General features: G+C 53.2%; 1 protein-coding gene across 1 annotated transcript in view; it reads left to right on the top strand.

Annotated features, from left to right (window-relative positions):
- The first annotated feature begins 372 nt into the window (after window positions 1–372).
- LOC144152498 (uncharacterized) overlaps window positions 373–19,902 on the top strand; it is a 36,249-nt gene continuing 16,719 nt past the window's right edge. The window contains exons 1-7 of the mRNA XM_077683775.1: window positions 373–570; window positions 626–713; window positions 832–936; window positions 1,393–1,695; window positions 9,725–9,880; window positions 16,491–16,616; window positions 17,277–17,402. Of these exons, the coding sequence (XP_077539901.1) occupies window positions 373–570; window positions 626–713; window positions 832–936; window positions 1,393–1,695; window positions 9,725–9,880; window positions 16,491–16,616; window positions 17,277–17,402 (1,102 nt within the window). The remainder of the gene's footprint in view (window positions 571–625; window positions 714–831; window positions 937–1,392; window positions 1,696–9,724; window positions 9,881–16,490; window positions 16,617–17,276; window positions 17,403–19,902) is intronic.

The following is a 19,902-nucleotide window of genomic DNA, read 5'->3' as shown; positions in this document are numbered from 1 at the left end:
TTCTCACAAAGAAAAAAGTGTATATGCCCACGGCATACCACGGCAATAAAGAGAGGGGGAATCACCACAAAGGTTGCCCGGTCAAGGGCCCCTCCGTCAAACGAAGACGACGGTCGAACGCGAAGCTTTCTCGTGGCCGATTCTTTGGTTGTCGTCTAAGTTTTCCAAACGCTTCGACCAAGTCGGAATCATGAGCTCCCTTGGAGCGGCGTTCGCGGCCCAGTCTGGCCGAACGGCGATGACGAGTACCATGTTATTTTGCCCCAACTGCCGACAGGAGGTATCGGGTTGAATGCGGTGTTTCTTCACGGGGACGTGAAAGCCAGACCGTTCCGCGTCGAGGACTTCAGAGACATGCTCGCACGTGTTGGTATGCTCTCCGACGTGACAGCGTTGGGGGCGTACCAGATCAACCACGTGTGGGCGGTGACCTTCAAAAGTGCCGAGGCCATGGCGGCCGGCGAGCAGGAAGTGAAGGGACGCCGGTGCCTCGTCGTGGATCCGCAGGACCAGCAGGTGAGGCTTAAGCTTCACTGGCTGCTGCACGGCGTTGGCGTTGAAGACGAGGACGTGCGTACCGCCCTTCTTATGGCAAGGTCATTGATGGCGCGTCCATGGAGTGCAGGACAAGGGGTCCACGACGCGGGCGGTAACGCTGAAGCTCAAGGCCGGGTTGACGGTGGAAGATTTTCCGCATCAAATCAGGGTCGCAGGCGAGTTGGCCCTCTTGGTGGCGCCAGGCAGGCCCATGCAATGTTTGCGGGACCGGTCACGTTCGCCGTGACTGCAAGGTGCCTCGCTGCTCGAAATGCCGTCGCTTCGGCCATGCAGACGCGGGTTGCGTCCGCACTTACGCCAACGTGACGGGGCCTGCGGGTAGAGAAGAGATTTCAGAGCACTTGATGGTCGTGGCCGAGGTGGAAGCAGCAGCACAAGGCACGGGAAACCCAGAAAAGGTGGAGGCGACCCCAAGTGTTTCAAGTCCGTCCCAACTCCCAAGACGCGGAGCCAAAGAACCAGAACAAGGCGGCAGCGTGTGTTACTGTGATTCCAGCGGACGGCTTAAAGAACCAACAGCCCACTGAACTCGAGCCCGAACCAAGCGCGGATGAGACGATGGAGGCGGGCGGGCAAGCAAGCGCTGGGAACAACGCCAAACGCGGCCTTGACAAGACGAACGAGGGAGAGGAAGATGGGGCCACGGCCAGCAGCGAGGAGCCGCCGCTGAAAACAAACCCGGGGCGACGCTCTTCCTTTGTGAAGCCGCGTCCCAACGTCGTGACCAGACGCGGACGCCCAGGAACGCCGTCGACGCAGCAGGCCAGCAGCCACCCCCTGTCTCCACGGCGGAGGAGGGTTGCGTCTAGCGAAACGCGGACGCGAAAGGGTGAGCACCATGGCCGCGGTCTCTAATATTTAAAGGGAGGCGAAATGGAAGGGACTCTAAATGTAGCAACATTAAACGTCCGGGGTCTGGCTGCAAAGAGAAAACAAAGCCAGGTATATCGCCTTTTAATAGATCAGGACATCGATGTACTAGCAGTTCAGGAGACGAGGGTGGACGCGGAGGAAGGGACCGAGGGCATGGTGCGCCGTTTCACGTCGAGTTACTACGCTTCTGTAAGTCACGCTGTGGGGACGTCGGCGGGTTGTGTGTTGTTCGTAAAGAAGTTGCCGGGCCTGGAAATGCAAGCGGTTAGTACTGCATGTCTTTCTGGCCGCCTTGTGTGCGATTGCCAGTGCAACTCTGTCGAGTACAGAATTATTTGTATGTACGCGCCAAATGCATTGGAGGCCAGGTCAGATTTTTTTGATAGCCTCAAGCAACACTCGAACACCGAAAGGCGGCTTATGTCATTGGGGGATTTTAACTGTGTACATTCGAGCCGCGATAAAACAAAGGAAACCACCTACAGAGACGTTATCACTAGTTTGCTGGCTGAGATAGTAGACGAATTCGGCTTGATTGATGTCGTTGAATGCCTTGAGGGTACGAGAGACGTGAGATTCACACATTTTCAGGGGTGCAGCCACGCACGGCTAGATGGGCTTTATTTTTCGCTAAATTTAATACAATAATGTCATGGCTATGACGTGCAGCCGATTTCTTTCTCGGACCTCTGTTTGGTTAAATGCAGACTGGGTAGGGAAAAACAGAACACACCTTTCTCGTGGGATCTGTGGAAACTGAATAAAAAGCTGTTACAAGACGAAATGTTCATGGGTTTTGTAGTAGAAAAAATTACGGAAATAGCTGAATGCCATAACGGTAAAATCGGGGAGAAGTGGGAGATGTATAAGCAAGACGTTAAAATAAAAGCCATAAAAAGGTATAGCTTTATAAAATATGAGAAAAAAGAAAAGAAAACCTATTGCGAGCGAACCTACAAAATTAAGTTGATTGCACGGGAGAACGAAAAAATTGGCCGCGTATCTGCTCCTTTCGTTGCAAATGTCGTCAAAACACGATAGACTTTGTAGACATTTGCAAGGAAATTCCCCCCTCACATCTCATGCTGTTCCTGTTCCGTCGCGCTCATCCCAAGGTAAACATACTAAAGGTTTGCTCAAGGCGACTTGAATTTACCGCGTTCCACTGCTACAGGCCTGGTTCCTCGATGCCAGCGCTGTAGTACGGCGGAGACGCGCGTGAATCGAGGCGGCCGACTTGAAGGTTTATAGAACCGCGTGGCGGTTCTAGAATAGCCTAGAATAGTAAGAATATACTATTCTAGGCACTATAGCACTATAGATAATCCAATCCAAGCCAAGCCAGGCCAATCCAATCGAATCCAATCCAATGCCCCTCGCGAGTGTGTTCGCTATCGGAGAGGAGAGGGGGTGAGCGGCGGAAAGTGCAGCGAATGAGGCGAGGAGAATGGGGGAGGGGTGTGGACGGACAACAACAACGTCGTATGGAGGGACAAGGCGAGTGAATGAGATGCAGTCGCATCTAAAATTCAAGCGATATTTTATCGGTGCGTTGCCACGCTTGGATGATGAAACAAAGGAATGGCTTGAACAACCCTTCTCGGCCGAGAAAGTTAAGGGTGCCATCGAAAACCTGAATCCGGGCAAGTCACCGGTTCCTGACGGGCTTAGGCGGCGTTCTATAAACATCTGAAATCTTTGATATCTCCTGTTCTTGCCGACATGTACAATCAAGCCTACGAAATTGAAGCGCTTCCTCCATCTTTTTCTACCTCCCACACAATACTAATTCCGAAAACAGACAACAAGCAAAAATTACGGGATGTTAAAGCATGCCGACCAATCTCGCTAACAAACGTTGATTACAAAATTTTTATGAAGGTTCCGAGGAAAAGGTTACAAATGGTAATCCAGAAAATTGCAGGTCCACATCAGACGTGTGGCATCAGGGGTCGTAACATATTTACTAAAAAAATTCCCCCGCACCTCCCCGAGGGGGATTGTGAGGATGCAAAAATGCGAACGTCGAACGCAACGTCCTCGGGTACCATGCGAGGAAGGCACCGCACAGCCTTCGATACGTCGATGGGCACGTTCACCGCCTGTCCCTTGATTCCAAACTGCCCGTTGCCTCGAGTCAGCCGCCTGATGCTCATGAAGGGGAGTCGAGGCGCGATGAGCCGCTCTTCGACCGGGTTCAGATCGGGAAGATGCGCCGGCCGAGGAGGATAACGGTAGCCAAAACTCACGCAGCCCTCCTCTTCGCAGCTTTGTCTTCTTCACCTTCTTCTTCTTCAGCGGTTCCCTTACGGGAAGATGACGATGGTGGTTGAACGCGAAGCTATCTCTACGACAAAAGACACGACAAAAGACACGAACCCGGACTTGACATTCATCCGACTGTCAACCAAGACTAAGGGAGACGTCACGTGGACCAATACGGGCTGCAACCTGGGAAGCGACCACTACATCCTGGAAGTCGTAATCCCAACAAGTGTACACCATACAACCGCACCACGCCGCCAGCACAAACTCACCAACTGGACACAATTCCGCAAGACCCTAGAAGATTCCCATCAACTGCAAGACATCACAGACATCGAAGAGTGGACGTCAGCCGTCAAGCAAGCGGCGACTGAAGCCACCACCGAAATCGACACCGACGAGGACATCATCCAAGTCGACAGCAAATTAGCCCACATGATCGAAGCTCGCAAATCGCTACAACGCCGATGGAAACGACAGAGACATAACCGCAAGCTCCGAAAGAAAGTGGCCGAGATAGGACGAGCCATCGAAAAGTACAGTCAAGAACTGTGTACCCAACAGTGGTACGCCATGTGCAGCGCCGCCGACGGTCAACTACACAAGGGCCAGACATGGAAGCTCCTCCGCCACCTCCTGGACGAGACATCGACGAGGGGTTGCCAACAACACAGGCTCTCCCAAACCATGCACGCAGCACTAAAGGAGTTGGGAGAAGAAGAGACAGGCAAGCGCATCAATGCAAAATATCTGCCCAGTACCCCTGCAGAACAGCACGAAGATTACCAAGGAACCGACAATCCAAACCTGGATAAAGACATCGAGGAGTGGGAAGTCCGGGCCGTGCTACAGGAACTCAACTGTAAGTCCGCAGCCGGTCCCGACCAGATCTCCAACAAAGCCTTACGAAATCTGAACGATGGGGCCATCACGGCCCTAACGAAATACTACAACCGCTGCTGGCAAACTGGCAAGCTACCGTCGCAGTGGAAAACGGCCCGCACGGTGCTCATACCCAAACCCGGCAAACCCCCCAGCATAGACCACCTCCGCCCAATTTCACTAACGTCATGCGTGGGAAAGGTGCTCGAGCACGTACTACGAAACAGGTGGCAACGTTACCTCGAGCGAGAAGGCCTCTATCCGGACACCATGCTAGGGTTCCGGGAGAAGCTCAGTACCCAAGATGCTATGCTGTTACTACAACACGAAGTCCTCGACACGACAGTCCCCACCAGAGACAACAGAGCAGTGCTCGGCCTCGACCTCCAGAGCGCCTTCGACAAGGTGAACCACTCGGCCATCTTGAAGCAGGTCTCTCGGTTAGGAATGGGCCAACGCACCTACAACTACATCCGGGACTTCCTGTCCAGTCGAACCGTCAAGATCCAGGCGGGAAACCTGCAACTCCAAGAACGAGCGCTGGGCAGCATAGGAACTCCACAAGGCTCAGTAATATCGCCATTACTCTTCAATTTGGTCATGATTGGAGTGGCCAACCGCCTGCTCTCGGAGGTCCCGCAAGTCCGCTACACTATATATGCGGACGACATCACGCTGTGGGTCTCCGGGGGCAGCGACGGCCACATAGAAGAAACGCTACAAGCCGCCATCAACACCATTGAAAGCCACCTTGCAGACACGGGCCTTAAATGTTCACCACAGAAGTCACAACTCCTCATCATCCCACCACCGGGAAGATACCGGAAACAAGCCGCCCAAGGCGCAGAAAAGATCACAATACACACAAGCGATGGCACCGTCATCCCAAGAGTCACGATGCTCCGAGTGCTCGGAATGTTCCTCGAAGCAAGCAGAGGTAACGGAACCACAGTCGACAGACTGGTGACCAAACTGGGGGCGGCTACACGCCTCATCAAGCGCGTGGCCAACCGGCATCGAGGCATGAAAGAGGCAAGTCTCCTCCGGCTGGTCCAATCATTTGCAACAAGCCACGTGTCTTACATCGGGGCCTTTCACGGCTGGAAGGCCCACGAACGAGACAAAATCAACGCTGCGATACGCAAGACCTACAAGGCTGCCCTGGGACTCCTCAATTGCGCCAGCACGGCCAAACTACTTGAGCTGGGCGTCCACAACACCCTAGAAGAAATTGCGGAGGCCCAGCGGACAGCCCAAAAAGAACGCCTCAGGAGGACTAAGACGGGGAGGAACATACTCACCAGACTGGGCTTCTCAGAGGCAGAAACACCGCAAACACAAGCAGCCCCCTCCCTACCGGAAGGCGCCAGGCGACGACTCCAAGTCTCACCGATGCCCAGGAACGTCAACCCGGCCAACAACCCGGGAAGACGCGCAGCACGAGCAAAGACCCTTACAGACACATACGCTGCCGACAGCGGGGCCCTCTTCGTCGACGCAGCAAAATACCCACATATACAAGACACCTACGTGGCCGTGGTGGTCAAGGCCACCACCGGTGAAATCTGCAACGCCTGCAGCGTCCGAGCATCGTCGGCAAGCCAGGCGGAAGAGATGGCCATAGCGTTGGCACTCACGGATCCCCGATGCTCCACAATCCTGAGTGACTCGCGCTCAGCCATCAAGAACTACGCAACAAACACGGTGTGCAGCGAAGCAGTGAAAGTGATACGGTGCAGTGAAGTGCGTAAACCAGTGCGCGACGCAGTGCCCACCACCCATCTAAGGTGGTTCCCGGCACACACTACCACAGACAGCAACGGGTGCAGTAGCAGCTACCCCAACCGTAACGAGACGGCGGACGCCGCCGCGCGAACTCTCACCAGATGCGCGACGACCACCACCTCCCTCGTCTCAACGGCTGGGGCGGACTGCGAAGACTGTGAAAGGTGTGGTGCAGTGAACGCCGACACAGGCGACCGAGACGACGAAGAAAACGATCCCATACAAGAGTATGCAGAAGTGCTGGGGTGGTACAGGTACGGTCGTCGGACCATGCCCCCACCCCACCCTAAACTCACGCGAGAACAAGCAGTGCTTTATAGGCAGATACAGACGCGATCAGTGCTGACTCCGGCGCTCGCGCGCCACGTGTGCCCGGAAGTGTTCCGCAGCGACGTGTGCAGTGTGTGCAAAAACTCTAAGGCGACCCTGACCCACATCTTGTGGAACTGTGAACTACACCCCACAGAAGCGGCAGCATTCCCTGGACGGCTGCCAGAAGACATAGAAAGAGCAGTGTATTCACACGAACTAGCAAGTCAGCTACTGGCAGTCCAGCGGCTCGAGGTGGCTCTCTCCCGGCAAGCGCGAGAGACTGAGCCTGCGGGTGGTCGAGGACACGTCCCCAACGGCCATCTGCGGGCTGGTCCAGCGTAGGCTGGGGAGGCAACATCTCGAAGACGCCATAAACAAAGTCGGGTGGCGGGCGACCCTGCGTGGTTCCCCAACCACCTCCGCAGGACATTTTCAATAAAGTTCATTTCTCTCTCTCTCTCTCTCTCGTGATGGATTGTTTGGTTGGCCAATCCCTAGGGGCATCATGCCACAATCATCATCAGACGCGCTGCGCACGCCGGCCAAGGGACGCACAACAATAATGCATTTCTGCATAATATCCACAAGGCCAGGTGCGTGCTGGAATGTTGCGATGCATTGGGCTCGGGCGTGGCGATTCTCCAGCTCGACCCGGAGAAAGCCTTTGACTGCGTCTCCCACAAGATTCTGTTATTTTTTTTTGTTTTAGAGCACATCAACCTTGGTTCTGGCGATGGCGTACCGGAACTGCACTACACGCTTGATAGTGAATAAGGAATTGGGAGCGGTCATCGAGGTGCAGCGTTCGGTGCGCCAGGTCTGCCCCCTCAGACCTTTATTGTTTTGTGTATACATTGAAGCACTGTGCCTGATCATCATTCAGAATGGTAATGTAAGCGGATTTAAACTACAGGAGGCGGAGGTCAAACTTCTCGCCTATGCTGACGACATTGCCGTTGTTTACTCGAACAAAGAAAGCGTGATGTTCGCCGTGGAAACAGTGAAGCAATTTGGGGAGGTCACGGGGAGACTGGTAAATTTGGGAAAATGCCTGGGGTTTTGGCACGGTGGATGGATGTCAACGCCAGCGATCTTTGCTAATGTAACTTGGGTAACCACCCCAGTAAAGTACTTGGGAACCCCTCTGGAGTACTACCGCGACAGTGAGCCCTACTGGAGGGGGCATGTGCAAACACTGAAAGAGAAAGCGGAAAAAGTGGAAGCAACTGGGCTGTCAGTGTTCGCGAGAGCCACGACTTGTAATATTTTCTTCGTGGCAAAGCTTTGGTTCGTCATGCAAGTGCTTCATTGTTCGTGTTTGAATGTCGAGAAGCTACATCGCGTATTTGCTGTTTTTGTGTGGGGGTCCACGTGGGAGAGGAGCAGTAGTACGAATTTGTTTCGGCGAATACGTGACGGCGGATTAGGACTGACCCATCTGTTTGTACGGCAACTCGTAAACCGATTTTTGTTTCTACGCGATGTACAGGACCCTTTTCTACGCACCGTAATGCAAGTTCGGTTAATGCGTGCTTTGCCAGAATTTGTGGTTTCTTCAAGTTGCATGCCAGGTGGTGTCCATGGATATTTTAAAGAAATTGTTTTGGCATTCCGATTTATAGCAACGCGTTTTTTAATGCAATATCTGGCCAATGTAACAAGGAAAAAAATAAATAACGATCTATATGAGACGTAGTCTTGCCAGTGCCACTGTATAGAGCTCTGTACAGCAATGGTCCAGGACAAGATGTGTTAAAACGAGTGAAGCGAATGAAAGTGTCACCTGGGGCAAAAACTTTCTTTTTTAAATTGCACACGGGTACACTTTCCGTCGCAACTTGGATGCAAGAAACGGGGCTCTCAGTACCATGGGGAACCGACTGTCCTATTTGCCAACAACCTGAAACTGTGGAGCATGTTTTTCTTCATTGCTGGGCCGCAATGTTCCTTTGGGATGTCCTCCAACGGTCACTCCAGAAAGATTTTCCACTTAGCCCACACGGCATTCGTTTTTTGTGCATTGATATAGAGGACGGTGTGCCATTTGAGTGTAATGTTGTTGGGTTTGCACAGCATTTGGCGTTCGCGCATGGCTTGGCTGCATTGTGATGTAGACGCGCGACCAACAAGATAGTATTTTAGGGAAAGTGTGTCACAGTTTGTTGAAGTTCAGAGAGCGATCGAAGAACTCTCCACCAGAGTGGTTGTCTAAAATTGAACCCCTAACTACGCTTAGGGAATTTTAAATGACAACACCGGCCCTGGGGGGCATGGTGGCATTACTGTGATTTTTTATTTGTCATTGTACCTGGTATACCTGGTGTTGTTGCTGTCCGAGATTGGCAATAAAGAAGAAAAAAATGTCGGAATGGTGCATTCGGATAGACGCCAGCTTCATAACGCGAAAGACGCAGGTTCGATTCCACCCACCAGAAGCGTTTTTTTTTCTTTCACTTCGGCGTTTTCGCGTTACAGAGGCCATCAGTGAGAACACCACAGCTTCGCTTTAAATGGTGATGTTTATGGCAGGGTCAGTAACTCTCATTCAGAAAACGCTTGAAACGGCAGGCAGTCACTTCACGCCGCTCCCATTGCGTCTGCAATGGCCGGTAACAACAATAATAAGCAAGACCCAACCGCTACAAAACAGTTATTTCTCGCGGTGCTTGGCAAATAGTCATATTTTTTCAAAAAAAGGAGAAAAAAACAGCAGCACGCGTTTATTACTCGTTAGAGAGACAGACAAAGCGCTCTGCTGGCAGTGTTATCCCCTCTTTTCGCGGATATCTGTTACTCCGCGAATCGCTAAGGGATCTCACTGCACAACCTCGGCTGCTAATGCCAACTGAAAGCTACGAGAGCAGGATTATGGGTATATCGTAAGGATTAAAGAAACGCCATGCATGCTCTGTAGTAATACGTGGAGCATGATGTGAACCGGGAAAGGATAATTCGATTGAAGAGCCATTACGCCTGCATGCATGCTCCATGTATTTTGCTCCCACTCTATCTTCCACAATTGAGTGCGATGACCTCCTGTCTGATGCAGGTCGTCGTCGTCGGAAACGCCGCCAGACGCGCCTCGGCAAACTTCGCAGTCGCGACAAGCAGTCGGCGAAGGCCGAGAAGGCAGCCTCCAGCCGTGATCTGCACGCGGACGCTGCTGCGGCGGCGTCGGCGTCGGCGGAAGCGGTGCCGCGCCCACGTGAGTGGTCGCCCGCACATGCATGCCGCGACACCTCGTGTACCGACAGAGAAGTCGCTGCGCTATTTCGCCACTCGGTGCGGTATACGAGGTGCCGTCGGCAGGACCGAAAGATATGACCGAAAGATAAGAAAGATACGCCACCAAGCACGGGCCGCGCCCCAGGAATAGAATACAAAGAACCAACTAGCCAGCAATCAAGTCCTACGAAGAAAAGGAGTGCGCGCCTCCGTTGCTAGGCAACGCCTGGGCATCCAAAGAGGAGCCACGGGGAAGAGCGGAGAGCGTGGCGGCGGCGGTGGCAGAAAGCATGGCAGAAAGAACGTTGCCGCTGCTGCTGCTGCTGCTGGTGGTGGTGATGATGATGATTATGACGATGATAATTTTTAATGGTATCCCCTTTGTAACGGGATGATGACATGTCAGCTTACCAAAAAAAATTACACCATCTTCCCGTGGGGAACCCTGATGAGGATGCGAAGCATCGTGGCGGTTCCGTGTGGTGCCATTGAGTTGCCGTTATGTTGAGTGATCTGGTTTTTACTAGCGCCAGAGGGAATTCCGCGTCCGGGTCCACACCGGGGGCAAAGGCACGCAAGTGCTGTTGTGTTACGGTGAGTAGGCGGTGGTTCTCGAGGCGCCGAAACTCGTCCATCATGTTCTTGTCGATGTTGTCTCTGTGGTAGAATCGGTAGTCTCCGTCAGCTTTGGTGAGGTAAAGGTGTTGACATTGGTGCACCGGCTGAGAGCAATGTACACGCCCCAATCTTCGCAGCTTTGTCTTCTCGTTCTTCTTCTTCTTCGGCGGTTCCCCTACGGGAAGATGACGACGGTGGTTGAACGCGAACCTATCTCGTGATGGATTCTTTGGTTGGCCAATCCCTAGGGGCATCCTGCCACAATCAGCATCAGAGGCGCTGCGGATGGGACTGGTTGAGCTGCAAGGCGCGTAGCGCTTCCCGCCACAGCTTTCCCACGGGAAATTCAGCATCCCCCTCTAAAGTTTTCAGTTCGTCGTTTCCGTTGACGTTCAGCTTCGCGTGCCTTCGTTGTATCAGTAGCTTCTTGACGTAGTTTGAATGAGTCAAGGACATAAGGCGCGTTCGTAGCACTTGCTCCTGTCCCGGATTTGTAGCGTAGTGGGAAGAGCACCGCGTACCTCCCGTTGCGGCCAGAGAGTCGTGGGATCGAAACCGGGCGCCGCTAACTATTTCTTTTTTTTATAGTGTAGTATCGCGGAGCTGTGGGTGTAAGGAGGAGAGTTGCGCGTGCGCAGTGAGCGTGTGGACGGCGCCGCTATCAACGACGGAGGACCAGGCGAGCCTAAGAAATGCTCCGCATTTAAAAAAAATCCGGGCCATCTTCACTGACGTGAAACCTGAGGAGAGGCGAAGCATGCAGTGTATGAGCGTGCATTCTTGGCTCCTTGGCCTTTTTGCCCACGGAGATGAAGATGTTAAGGGCGGTAAAGGTATACAGCTTTGCTGTAAAAGTCTCGTGTCTGAAGCACGAAGCATTGGAAAACGAGTGTCCCGGTGTGTTCTTTTCGTGCGCGTTACGTTGAAGCGCGAGGCGTTGGAAAACGAGTTTGCCGGTGTTTTAGTACAGTAACTACAGGAGACGACGACAGGAGACGATGGCAGCCCGAGCCCCAAATGGGCTTCGCCCCTAATAATGTTCTTCTCTTGCTTTAATTGTATCGCTGCTATTAGGGCAGGCTTAAAATAAGTTTTGTCTGTTACAGGTGCTCCTAGACAAAGCAAGTTTTGGCTGTTTCTGGCGGTCCGCTGCGCTCCAATAGCAAGCGGGAGCGCCATTGTGCATGCGGGGCTCGCTTGGCCTGCTCCGATTGCGCTGAGCGGGCCCCCGGTACCGGAGCGGAGCGTCTCCAAATTGCCTCTCTGCTCTTCTCCCGCCAACATTTTAGGCCTTGAAAGTTTACTCCCTCTGTGCCACCCTCAAAACCTTGGGCTCCGGGAAGCCGAATATATCCCTAATGTAGATTTGGATGGATACACTCACATTCCAGGACTACGTGCCGCATTGTTTGTTTCTTTTCCTCTGACCATGCATACCCCGTCATTTTTTTGTATACTTCCCCACAAATCTCTTACTTCTCAAGCAACCTGCTCTAGCCTCAAAAAACAAAGCACTGCCCTTGGAACTGTGGAAATTTTCCTTTCTGGTGTCCAATTTTTAGCTTCCATTTTTTTCTCTCAATTTATTTGTTTCTAACTGCCTTGCTTCTTTTTTTTTGGTTAGCTTGGCTGTCTTTAATTCTCCACTGTTATTTTCATATTTCGTGCTTAGCCTTCGACCACTACGTGCCCACGCTTTTCATTAGTGGTACCTAAAAACTTCAGTCCACCTACGTTGATCCATAGCTCTCAACCTTACCTCAGAACATATTTTACTCTGAGCTTCTCTAACTTCAAACGACACCCAGCCAATAGAGAGTTTTAGCAGTCCGTCTGTTCCGTTGTTTACGTATAGTTCATACCACAAGCTAGCTGCAGCACTGTGGAGGCTACATTGTTATCAATAGTGCGCCCACTGAGGGCGCCTAACTCGCCGTGAAGGGGGTCCTGAATGGACATTCCCTTCTCCCCTCTCGGCATTCCTGTATCTCGGCATTCCTATATTCGGCAATCTCCTTCCTATAGATATAGTTTGAAGCGACGGCTAGGGTGCCAAAGTTGTGCCCACCCGATACAAAGGGGATAGTCTCATCATCATCATCATCATCATCATCATCATCAGTCGAGAGAGTCTCGTCGGGGACCCGGTCGGGGCTGGTCGGCGGAACATCGCGCCGGTGGCGGATACATGTATCTCGGGTGGGAACTTTGTCGCGCGCCGTGAGTGCCTGCCTCTCGTTCGCGGTAACGAACCGGACGGCGTGATTCGTGAACGCCGTCGAGCTTCGTGCTCGCATGCTTTGGGATTCCCCAAACAAACGGCTGTGCGTCGGCACTACTGTACTGTGTTCTCGTATCAGCGAACCTCGCTGGGCCCGCCGTAGGCATGGGAGCCCGCGTGGTTGACACGCCGGGAGCTAGCGTGGGGGCCTACCCCAGAGTGCTGGCAAGGTCCCCGAGGAACCCCTCACATATCCCACAACACACAGCCGCAGCCCGTATATACGGCAAAATCAATATGTCACGAAGTAAATTTACTGCAAGGCAGTTCTAGCTTATTCACCTAACTTCGCGCTAGAGTAAATTTACTCAAATAGAAGGCTTAGTGTTTGCAACAACAGCGCAGAAATAGAGAGAATACGCTTTATTGAGTGGCAGCTGTGATGCTTCGGCCGTGAGCCCTTAGGCTCTGGCGGCGTCCTCAGCCAGCTGGACGGCCATCGAGTTGATCTCCGGGCAGGAGCTGAGCAGCACGGTCTCCCACTGCTCAGCTGTTAGTGATTGTGAGGCCATTTGTGATCGCCTACGGAAATTGCCATGACATGTCCGCCAGGTCCATTCGTTCCGGACTATATGACAGTCGGGTGATTAGCAATATAGCTGTACAACAGTAGGTTTCGATACGAGTGGGTCTGTAGGAGACTACCGAATGTCGCTTACTGAGGGATGGGTGCGCGGGTGGGTAGCGGGCCTGGGCTAAACAATAATGACCTGTACTGTGTGGGCATTATCTTGTCCTTAATACTTGCCTTTAAGGAATAAGGAACAGAATAGAGTAATAGAATAACGCGCCGTCGTTATTCTCACTGCTCTCGCGCAGCACCGAACTGCCCTGCCGAGAGACTCATGCCCACAACGGGTTCGAGAGCGAGCCACGACTCTCGCCGCGTGTGTACGTTGTCAGTCACTTCACATGTAAGCGATACATTTCATAGTACAGGGGTTTATTACGTGGACAACCACGATACAAACACTACGCTGCACTACGCACCTATCCCCTGGGGCATACAGCCGTCAGCGTGTGCCCAGCCCGTAGTCGGGCAGCAGTTAGCGTCCGCCGGCGTTGGCCGGCCGCAACGCTCGCTGACGTAGGGGAAGGGGGCTCTCTGTGGCCGCTACACATTTCCAAGCCACTGGACTCGACCGGGCGGCATCGGCGCTCGTCCGCTGACCTTAGACGGCGCAAGCCGTCACATCGCGGACGCGGGGGCAACCCACCAATGAGTGGAATATGCCCGCGGAGACTCGCCGGGCATCCTAGATATACGCACTGACGCAAATCGAGGCATGCGCTAATCGACACGGTGGGTGCCGTGACCCACGGAAGTGGGAAACAACGGCCAATGCAAGAAACGGCCAAAAGTGGCCGAAGGGCATTTACGTACCGTGCGATCGCTGCGCGTCCCAAGGGCGGTCTCTCCCGGGAGTCTCCTGCGCGCATCCCCCGTCGCCTGGTAGGGAGAGGAGGGAGGCGCGCGAGGATCGCCCTCGCCCCACCAAGGAGGAGGACGTCGTAGCGCCTCCTCGCCCCCATTAAAGGGGCTTGGGCCCCACAACTGTCACTGTAGCCAGTCCGGGTCCGTATCGGAGGTACCGTCCGCTCGGTCGGTAAAACCTCGAGCGGCTTTGTGCGCAAACTCAAGGCCGGAGTGGGCGGGGGTTCAAATTAAGTTGCCCGGTTTTCGAGGTGGAGAGCAGAAATTAGGATTTCTCTTTTGATGTTTGTCCTCGTAAGAAACAACGGTTCTTACGCGACGGCGTGTGTGCGGCATACAACAGGCATTTGCAACACGTGTTACAGACCACGGGGCCGTTAAATGTTCGATCCGGCTGTGCGCTTCGCTTCCTCGCCGCCTGGAGGTAACAGCTGACCTTGGCTAAGGTGCCTCGATGTGTGCGGGTTGCTACATTCGGGAAGGCGTCCCAGCACCGGGCTCCGTCGCCTCCGTCATGTGAGGAAGCGTGGTGAAGAGCGGCCAGCAAAAGTTACTGCCTTGGTGACGACGACAAGAGGCCGATGCCTAACTAAAGTGGTTTACTGCATGGCAAGAAATAAGCCGAAGCAAGACAGGAACAATGCCCCTACGGACGAGGTTACAGTACAGGACTCGAGCAGAGCGACAGCATTGATTCGCTGCTCTATAACGAATGCGGTTCTGCGCTCAGGGCCACACGTATTTATGCCCAAAGCGCTAATGGTAAAAACAGTACTCCTCCTGCTTTTGCGCATGGCGCCAACATAGTACACACACAACTAGATATGGCAAAATTACTTCTAAAATGTAATTAAATTTCATTACACATTACTTTCCTAGAATTTTCTAAAATGTAATTAAATTACATTAGAAATTACAGGTGGCTGAAAGCAATGACATTACATTACTATTACTTTGAAACGCATGAAAAGGGAACGAAGAGGCGCCAGAAAGCAGGCAGAGCTCTCATCGAAGCGTTCTTTCCTTCGCGTTCGTAGAGCTCCAATGCCCATAGACTCTCTGGGCATTGGAACTCTACTTGGTCAAATTTTCTAGGTCAACTTTTTATGCCGTAAGAGAAGCGGACAGGGTATATCGCAGTCAAAAGTAATTGGGAAAGTAATGAGTAATTTTCATGAAATTACTGGCCTGAAGTAATTCCTTACATTACTCATTACAGCAGAAAGTAATTTAATTACTGTAGTTTCATTACTGCCAAGTCTGCACACAACGCTCTTTCCAAAGTTTGTGGGGAGTCTGAGAGAGGGGGAGAGGATATCTCGGCAGCGGCGTCTTCCCGCCGAGCCAAGTCGACTCGCGACACGCTGCGTTTGCCGCCGCCGAATTCACGCTGACAGCGACCGGGCGCCCGCGATCCGGCCGTTCCCAGGCACGTTGCTACTTCTCCGAGGCAGCTTTCTTACACACGGGGTGACTCCGGAAAACTTGCAGCAAGCGCGAACATGGTAGCGGCTCGCAGCAGGGGTTTATGCAGAACTTCGATTTTGGGGGGGTGTTGTATGCAGGGTGCTTGTGGTTGTGGAATCTTTTTGGGTGGGTGTCGAAGTCCTTCTGGGGGGGTGTTAGGGGGGTGTGTATAAATCACTGGCTCGCAGAATCAGGGTCCTCAATGCCGCACGTGTCAAGCGCGCCCCTATGTCTCGCTTTCTCCGCATTTCCCTTAGCGCAGGGGTCGGAAACCTGCCGGCCGCGGGGCAGTATTATGCGGCCCCAACCTGTCGTCAGAACCCCCACCCCTCCCCCTGTTTTGACCTCAGATGGGGTTATACGGGAGACAAGAACATTGTGCCCCATCTGCACACGTGCACTAGCCATTTTATTGTCAATTATTATGAAATATTTTTGTCAATTCACTGAATTATTTTTGTTTGCCTGCGAAGCCTCCCGCACAATTTGCCGTCCGGCCCTCCGCCGTGTCGGCTTCATGCAACTTGGCCCTGCAGTTTTTTTTTTTTCTTTTAGCCTTTGTTACCGTCAAACTAAAATCCAAATACAATTGCCGAGATGTGTATATGACTTACGGCGACGGTAAGACGCCCCATGTGCAATATTGTCCTTGAAGAATCATCACCGGGATAATCATACGTCAACGGCTGTTGCTGCAAGTAGTTGCACAACCCTTGGGGGTCATCGTCTGTAATACTTAATTATTTCCTTCCGCGGGTAGCTGTTTGAGTCCGACTGGTCGCCCCGCAGGCGGCGGAAGCAGTGGTAACATCGCGGAGAGAAGTTCGCCCGTTCCGCCGAATCGCGGAAGCGTGTCACTGGACCCGTCCATCACGGGCGGCAGCGTCGACTCCCAGCCGGACCTGGCGCTGCCCGGTACGGTTCATTCATTTAATTCGGCTCTGGGGCAGAAATCAATTCTGTTCTGCTCAAACGTAAGTGGTGATGACGTCCAGGGCTGGGCGCGTGCTTTCACAATGCGATAGCATTCATATACCGGCACAGCTTGGCTCGTAGTCGCATGTAGACATCCGCGGCATGACCAGTGGTGGGTGCGTAACTATATATGAATTGTGCAGTACAACAGAGGCCGGGAAGAGGTGCAGGACGCTCGTGAGCGCGAACCGACGGAGGCGTCAAAGTGAAGGCGCCGTGCCGCCGTGCACGTGCCTAATTTTTTTTTCGTGCGTACATAAATAGAAGGACGCAAGCCGTACCTGCCATGGGCGGGGTATAAGTACTAAATGACTCTCTAAAGCATTTTAGTGACACTAGGGTGGGGTATCCATGCAGCACCGGGTCTGAGAAAATTAACAAAGTAATAGAAAAACTGTGTACAACGTATCTGCCCTCTCCCCCTCCTTGTATGTCCCATTGACAGCGACGACAAGCATCGCGTGGTCACTGCGCTCGAGTCCAAGCACCGTGTACCATTTACTTGCATTCGCTATGCTAATGTATCCGTTGACATAGTGCTCTGTCTACGTGAGGATGCTCCCAATAAGGGTTCGTTGCTGCTCGTTCCCCTTGCTCCAGACAAACTTGCTCTCACAAGCACAGATGCCCTGTCTAGCAAGCGTGCCCCAACCTCGAGGAGCTCCCTTGCTCGCGATGTCCACGGCGCTGCTACGCAAGAGGCTCCCCGTCAAGAGCCCAAGAAAAGTACGCGGATACCTGCAGCGCTCTCTCAGATGGTTCGGAGGTAAAATTTGGGGGGTTTCATGCACCGAAGCACTTATTCTGGGGAGGCGCACTGTATGGGGAGGAGCCCCAGAATTAATTTAAACCAATTGGCGGTCTTCATGAAGACAAAATACAACCTCAATCTGCATCGCTTTCGTAACTCACTTAAACTGTATACTCAAACCACTAAGGTCGTTGTTTAGAGTCCCAAAAAACGAAAGCAGTGTCGAAAAACTTTTAGGTTTCGCGCTACACGATATCAGCACTGAACGGTAACAGCAGGGAAGCAGTAGGGTCCATGGTGATAACTTCGCGTTACCATTACGGCAGTAATGCGTCTTAGCGGTAGCTCTGCTTGTTACGACTGTTAGAACTGTGCGCGGACCTTCCGTCCAGTCGTGGAGAGAGACCACAGAGGGACGACAGAACGGCCGGGCGCAGGAAAGGAAAAGCCATTAAGAGGCGCCTCTGGCAGTAACGGGACACCACGACTGGAGGGAGGGGCCGCTCGCGGAATTCGGGGAAGCGAGGGAGCGGCCGGGCTCTTGGTGACCGCGAAAGCGGAAAGCAAGGAGAACGACTCGGAGGGGCCCACGGACGAGCATCGTTTCGGCGACTGCTCGAATTGGCTCCAACGAGAAGTGAATAAACAGTTTAACGAACGAAATATCGAAGTGCTTCTTCTGGGTTAATTCAAAAACCTGCAACGACAGGAGAAGTATTCTCTTACAACACAATTTGGTGCCGAAACCCGGGAACGGATTACCACATCGACCGGACCCCACCGACTCCACTTCAAGCACCGACATGGAGATTCAACGAAAGAAACGACGGGCCATCCGATCACAGGTAACCCGCATCGTTAAAGAAATCGACGAATGCCTTGCGGCCAGCGCCGAGCCGACCGTCGACGCATTGAAGGCGATGCTGCAGCGCCTTGAAACAACCAGCCTCAAGCTGTCAGAAGTGGACGCGGCGATCGAGCGGTGCCTGACAGATGAGGACGCTGATGAAGAGTTCGAGCAGGTCTTGGAATATTCGGACAAGATCGCCAATTCCTTGGGCAGGCTCAAGCACAAGATCGAGACGCAGCGTCTTCCTCGTCAGGCGCAGGCTCCAAGTACGAGCAGCAACGAGCCTCAACCGCAGAAACCTTCAGCCCCAAAAGCGAAGCTGCCAAAATTAGAACTCATTCGGTTTGACGGCAAGCGGAAAAATTGGCAACCGTTTTGGGAACAATTCGAACAATCAGTGCACAAGAATGAGGACTTGACTGCAAGCGACCGATTTCACTACCTGAGGTCCCTGCTCACCGGAGATGCTGCGGCTGCTATTGCAGGACTCCCAGCGACTGCCCAGTGCTACAGCGACGCCGTCGATCTTCTACAGCAGCGTTTCGGCAGCCCAGCGGCGTTGATACAAGAGCACATGCAAGGCCTCATCGACGCGCAGCCGTTGACGTCGTCAAAGAATGTGCCCGCCCTGCGGCGTCTTTACGACAGGCTACAGGTGCACATGCGAGGACTCAAGTCGTTAGGTGTGGCGGACGAGTCGTACAGCGCAATGCTCTACCCCGTGCTGCTACGTGTGCTTCCAGCGGACATGATTTTGGATTATCACCGCCGGCAAGCCGAAGATAGTGACGGGACAAGCAGTGCAGCATCAGCGAACGGCGACTCTGCATCAACCGGCTCATCAGCATCATCTCAAGGGTCTCCACTCCGATCTCTCCTTCACTTCTACCGACGAGAGCTGGAGAGCCGTGAGAGGGCAGCGGAAAGCCGACCCGACGACAACCACGGTAAGCCCCCGCCTCCTTTTCGCAAGCATCACGCGGCATCAGACAAGGCCCCCCCTAGAACCCCAACGGTAGCGGCCTTGCACGGGACGTCGTCCGACACACAGTGCTTACTTTGTCAATCGAAGGCACACGACACTCCCGACTGCAACGCAAAAATAGACCTGAGGGAAAAGAAGGCCATACTAACATCGAAAGGCAGGTGCTTCCGCTGCACCAAGCGCGGACACCTTGCAAAGCGTTGTAGGGCAAGCATCGAATGCAAAGCTTGCAAACGACGACACGCAACGACGATGTGCGACCCGGAGTTCTTGAGAAAAATGCATGCGCATGGCGAAGAAACGAAGGTGAAGGAGGTGTTTAACGCTCCCATCTCTCTGCATGCATCCGAGAACACAACCGATCGCCCCTCCGTACTCATGCCGACTGTGACAGCGTGGAGCAGTGGACAGAACACAAAGAGTATCACAAGAATTCTTTTCGACAGCGGCAGCCAACGATCGTTTATTACGGAGGAGCTGTCTCAGAGACTCGGCTGTCGGCCGCTCCGCACGGAGAAACTCTCGATTGGAGTGTTTGGAGGGCAGAGCGACGCACGAACATTCCGGGTGGTTGAGGTTCGCCTCATCAGCAGGCATAATGCAAACACGGAAAGGGTAATTGAGGCGCTGGAAACACCCT

Source organism: Haemaphysalis longicornis, unplaced genomic scaffold (assembly GCF_048455015.1).
Source record: "Haemaphysalis longicornis isolate Haplotype H1 unplaced genomic scaffold, Haemaphysalis longicornis Haplotype H1 scaffold_9, whole genome shotgun sequence".
Lineage (NCBI taxonomy): Eukaryota > Metazoa > Arthropoda > Arachnida > Ixodida > Ixodidae > Haemaphysalis > Haemaphysalis longicornis.
This window is presented reverse-complemented; position numbering and strand designations above follow the sequence as displayed.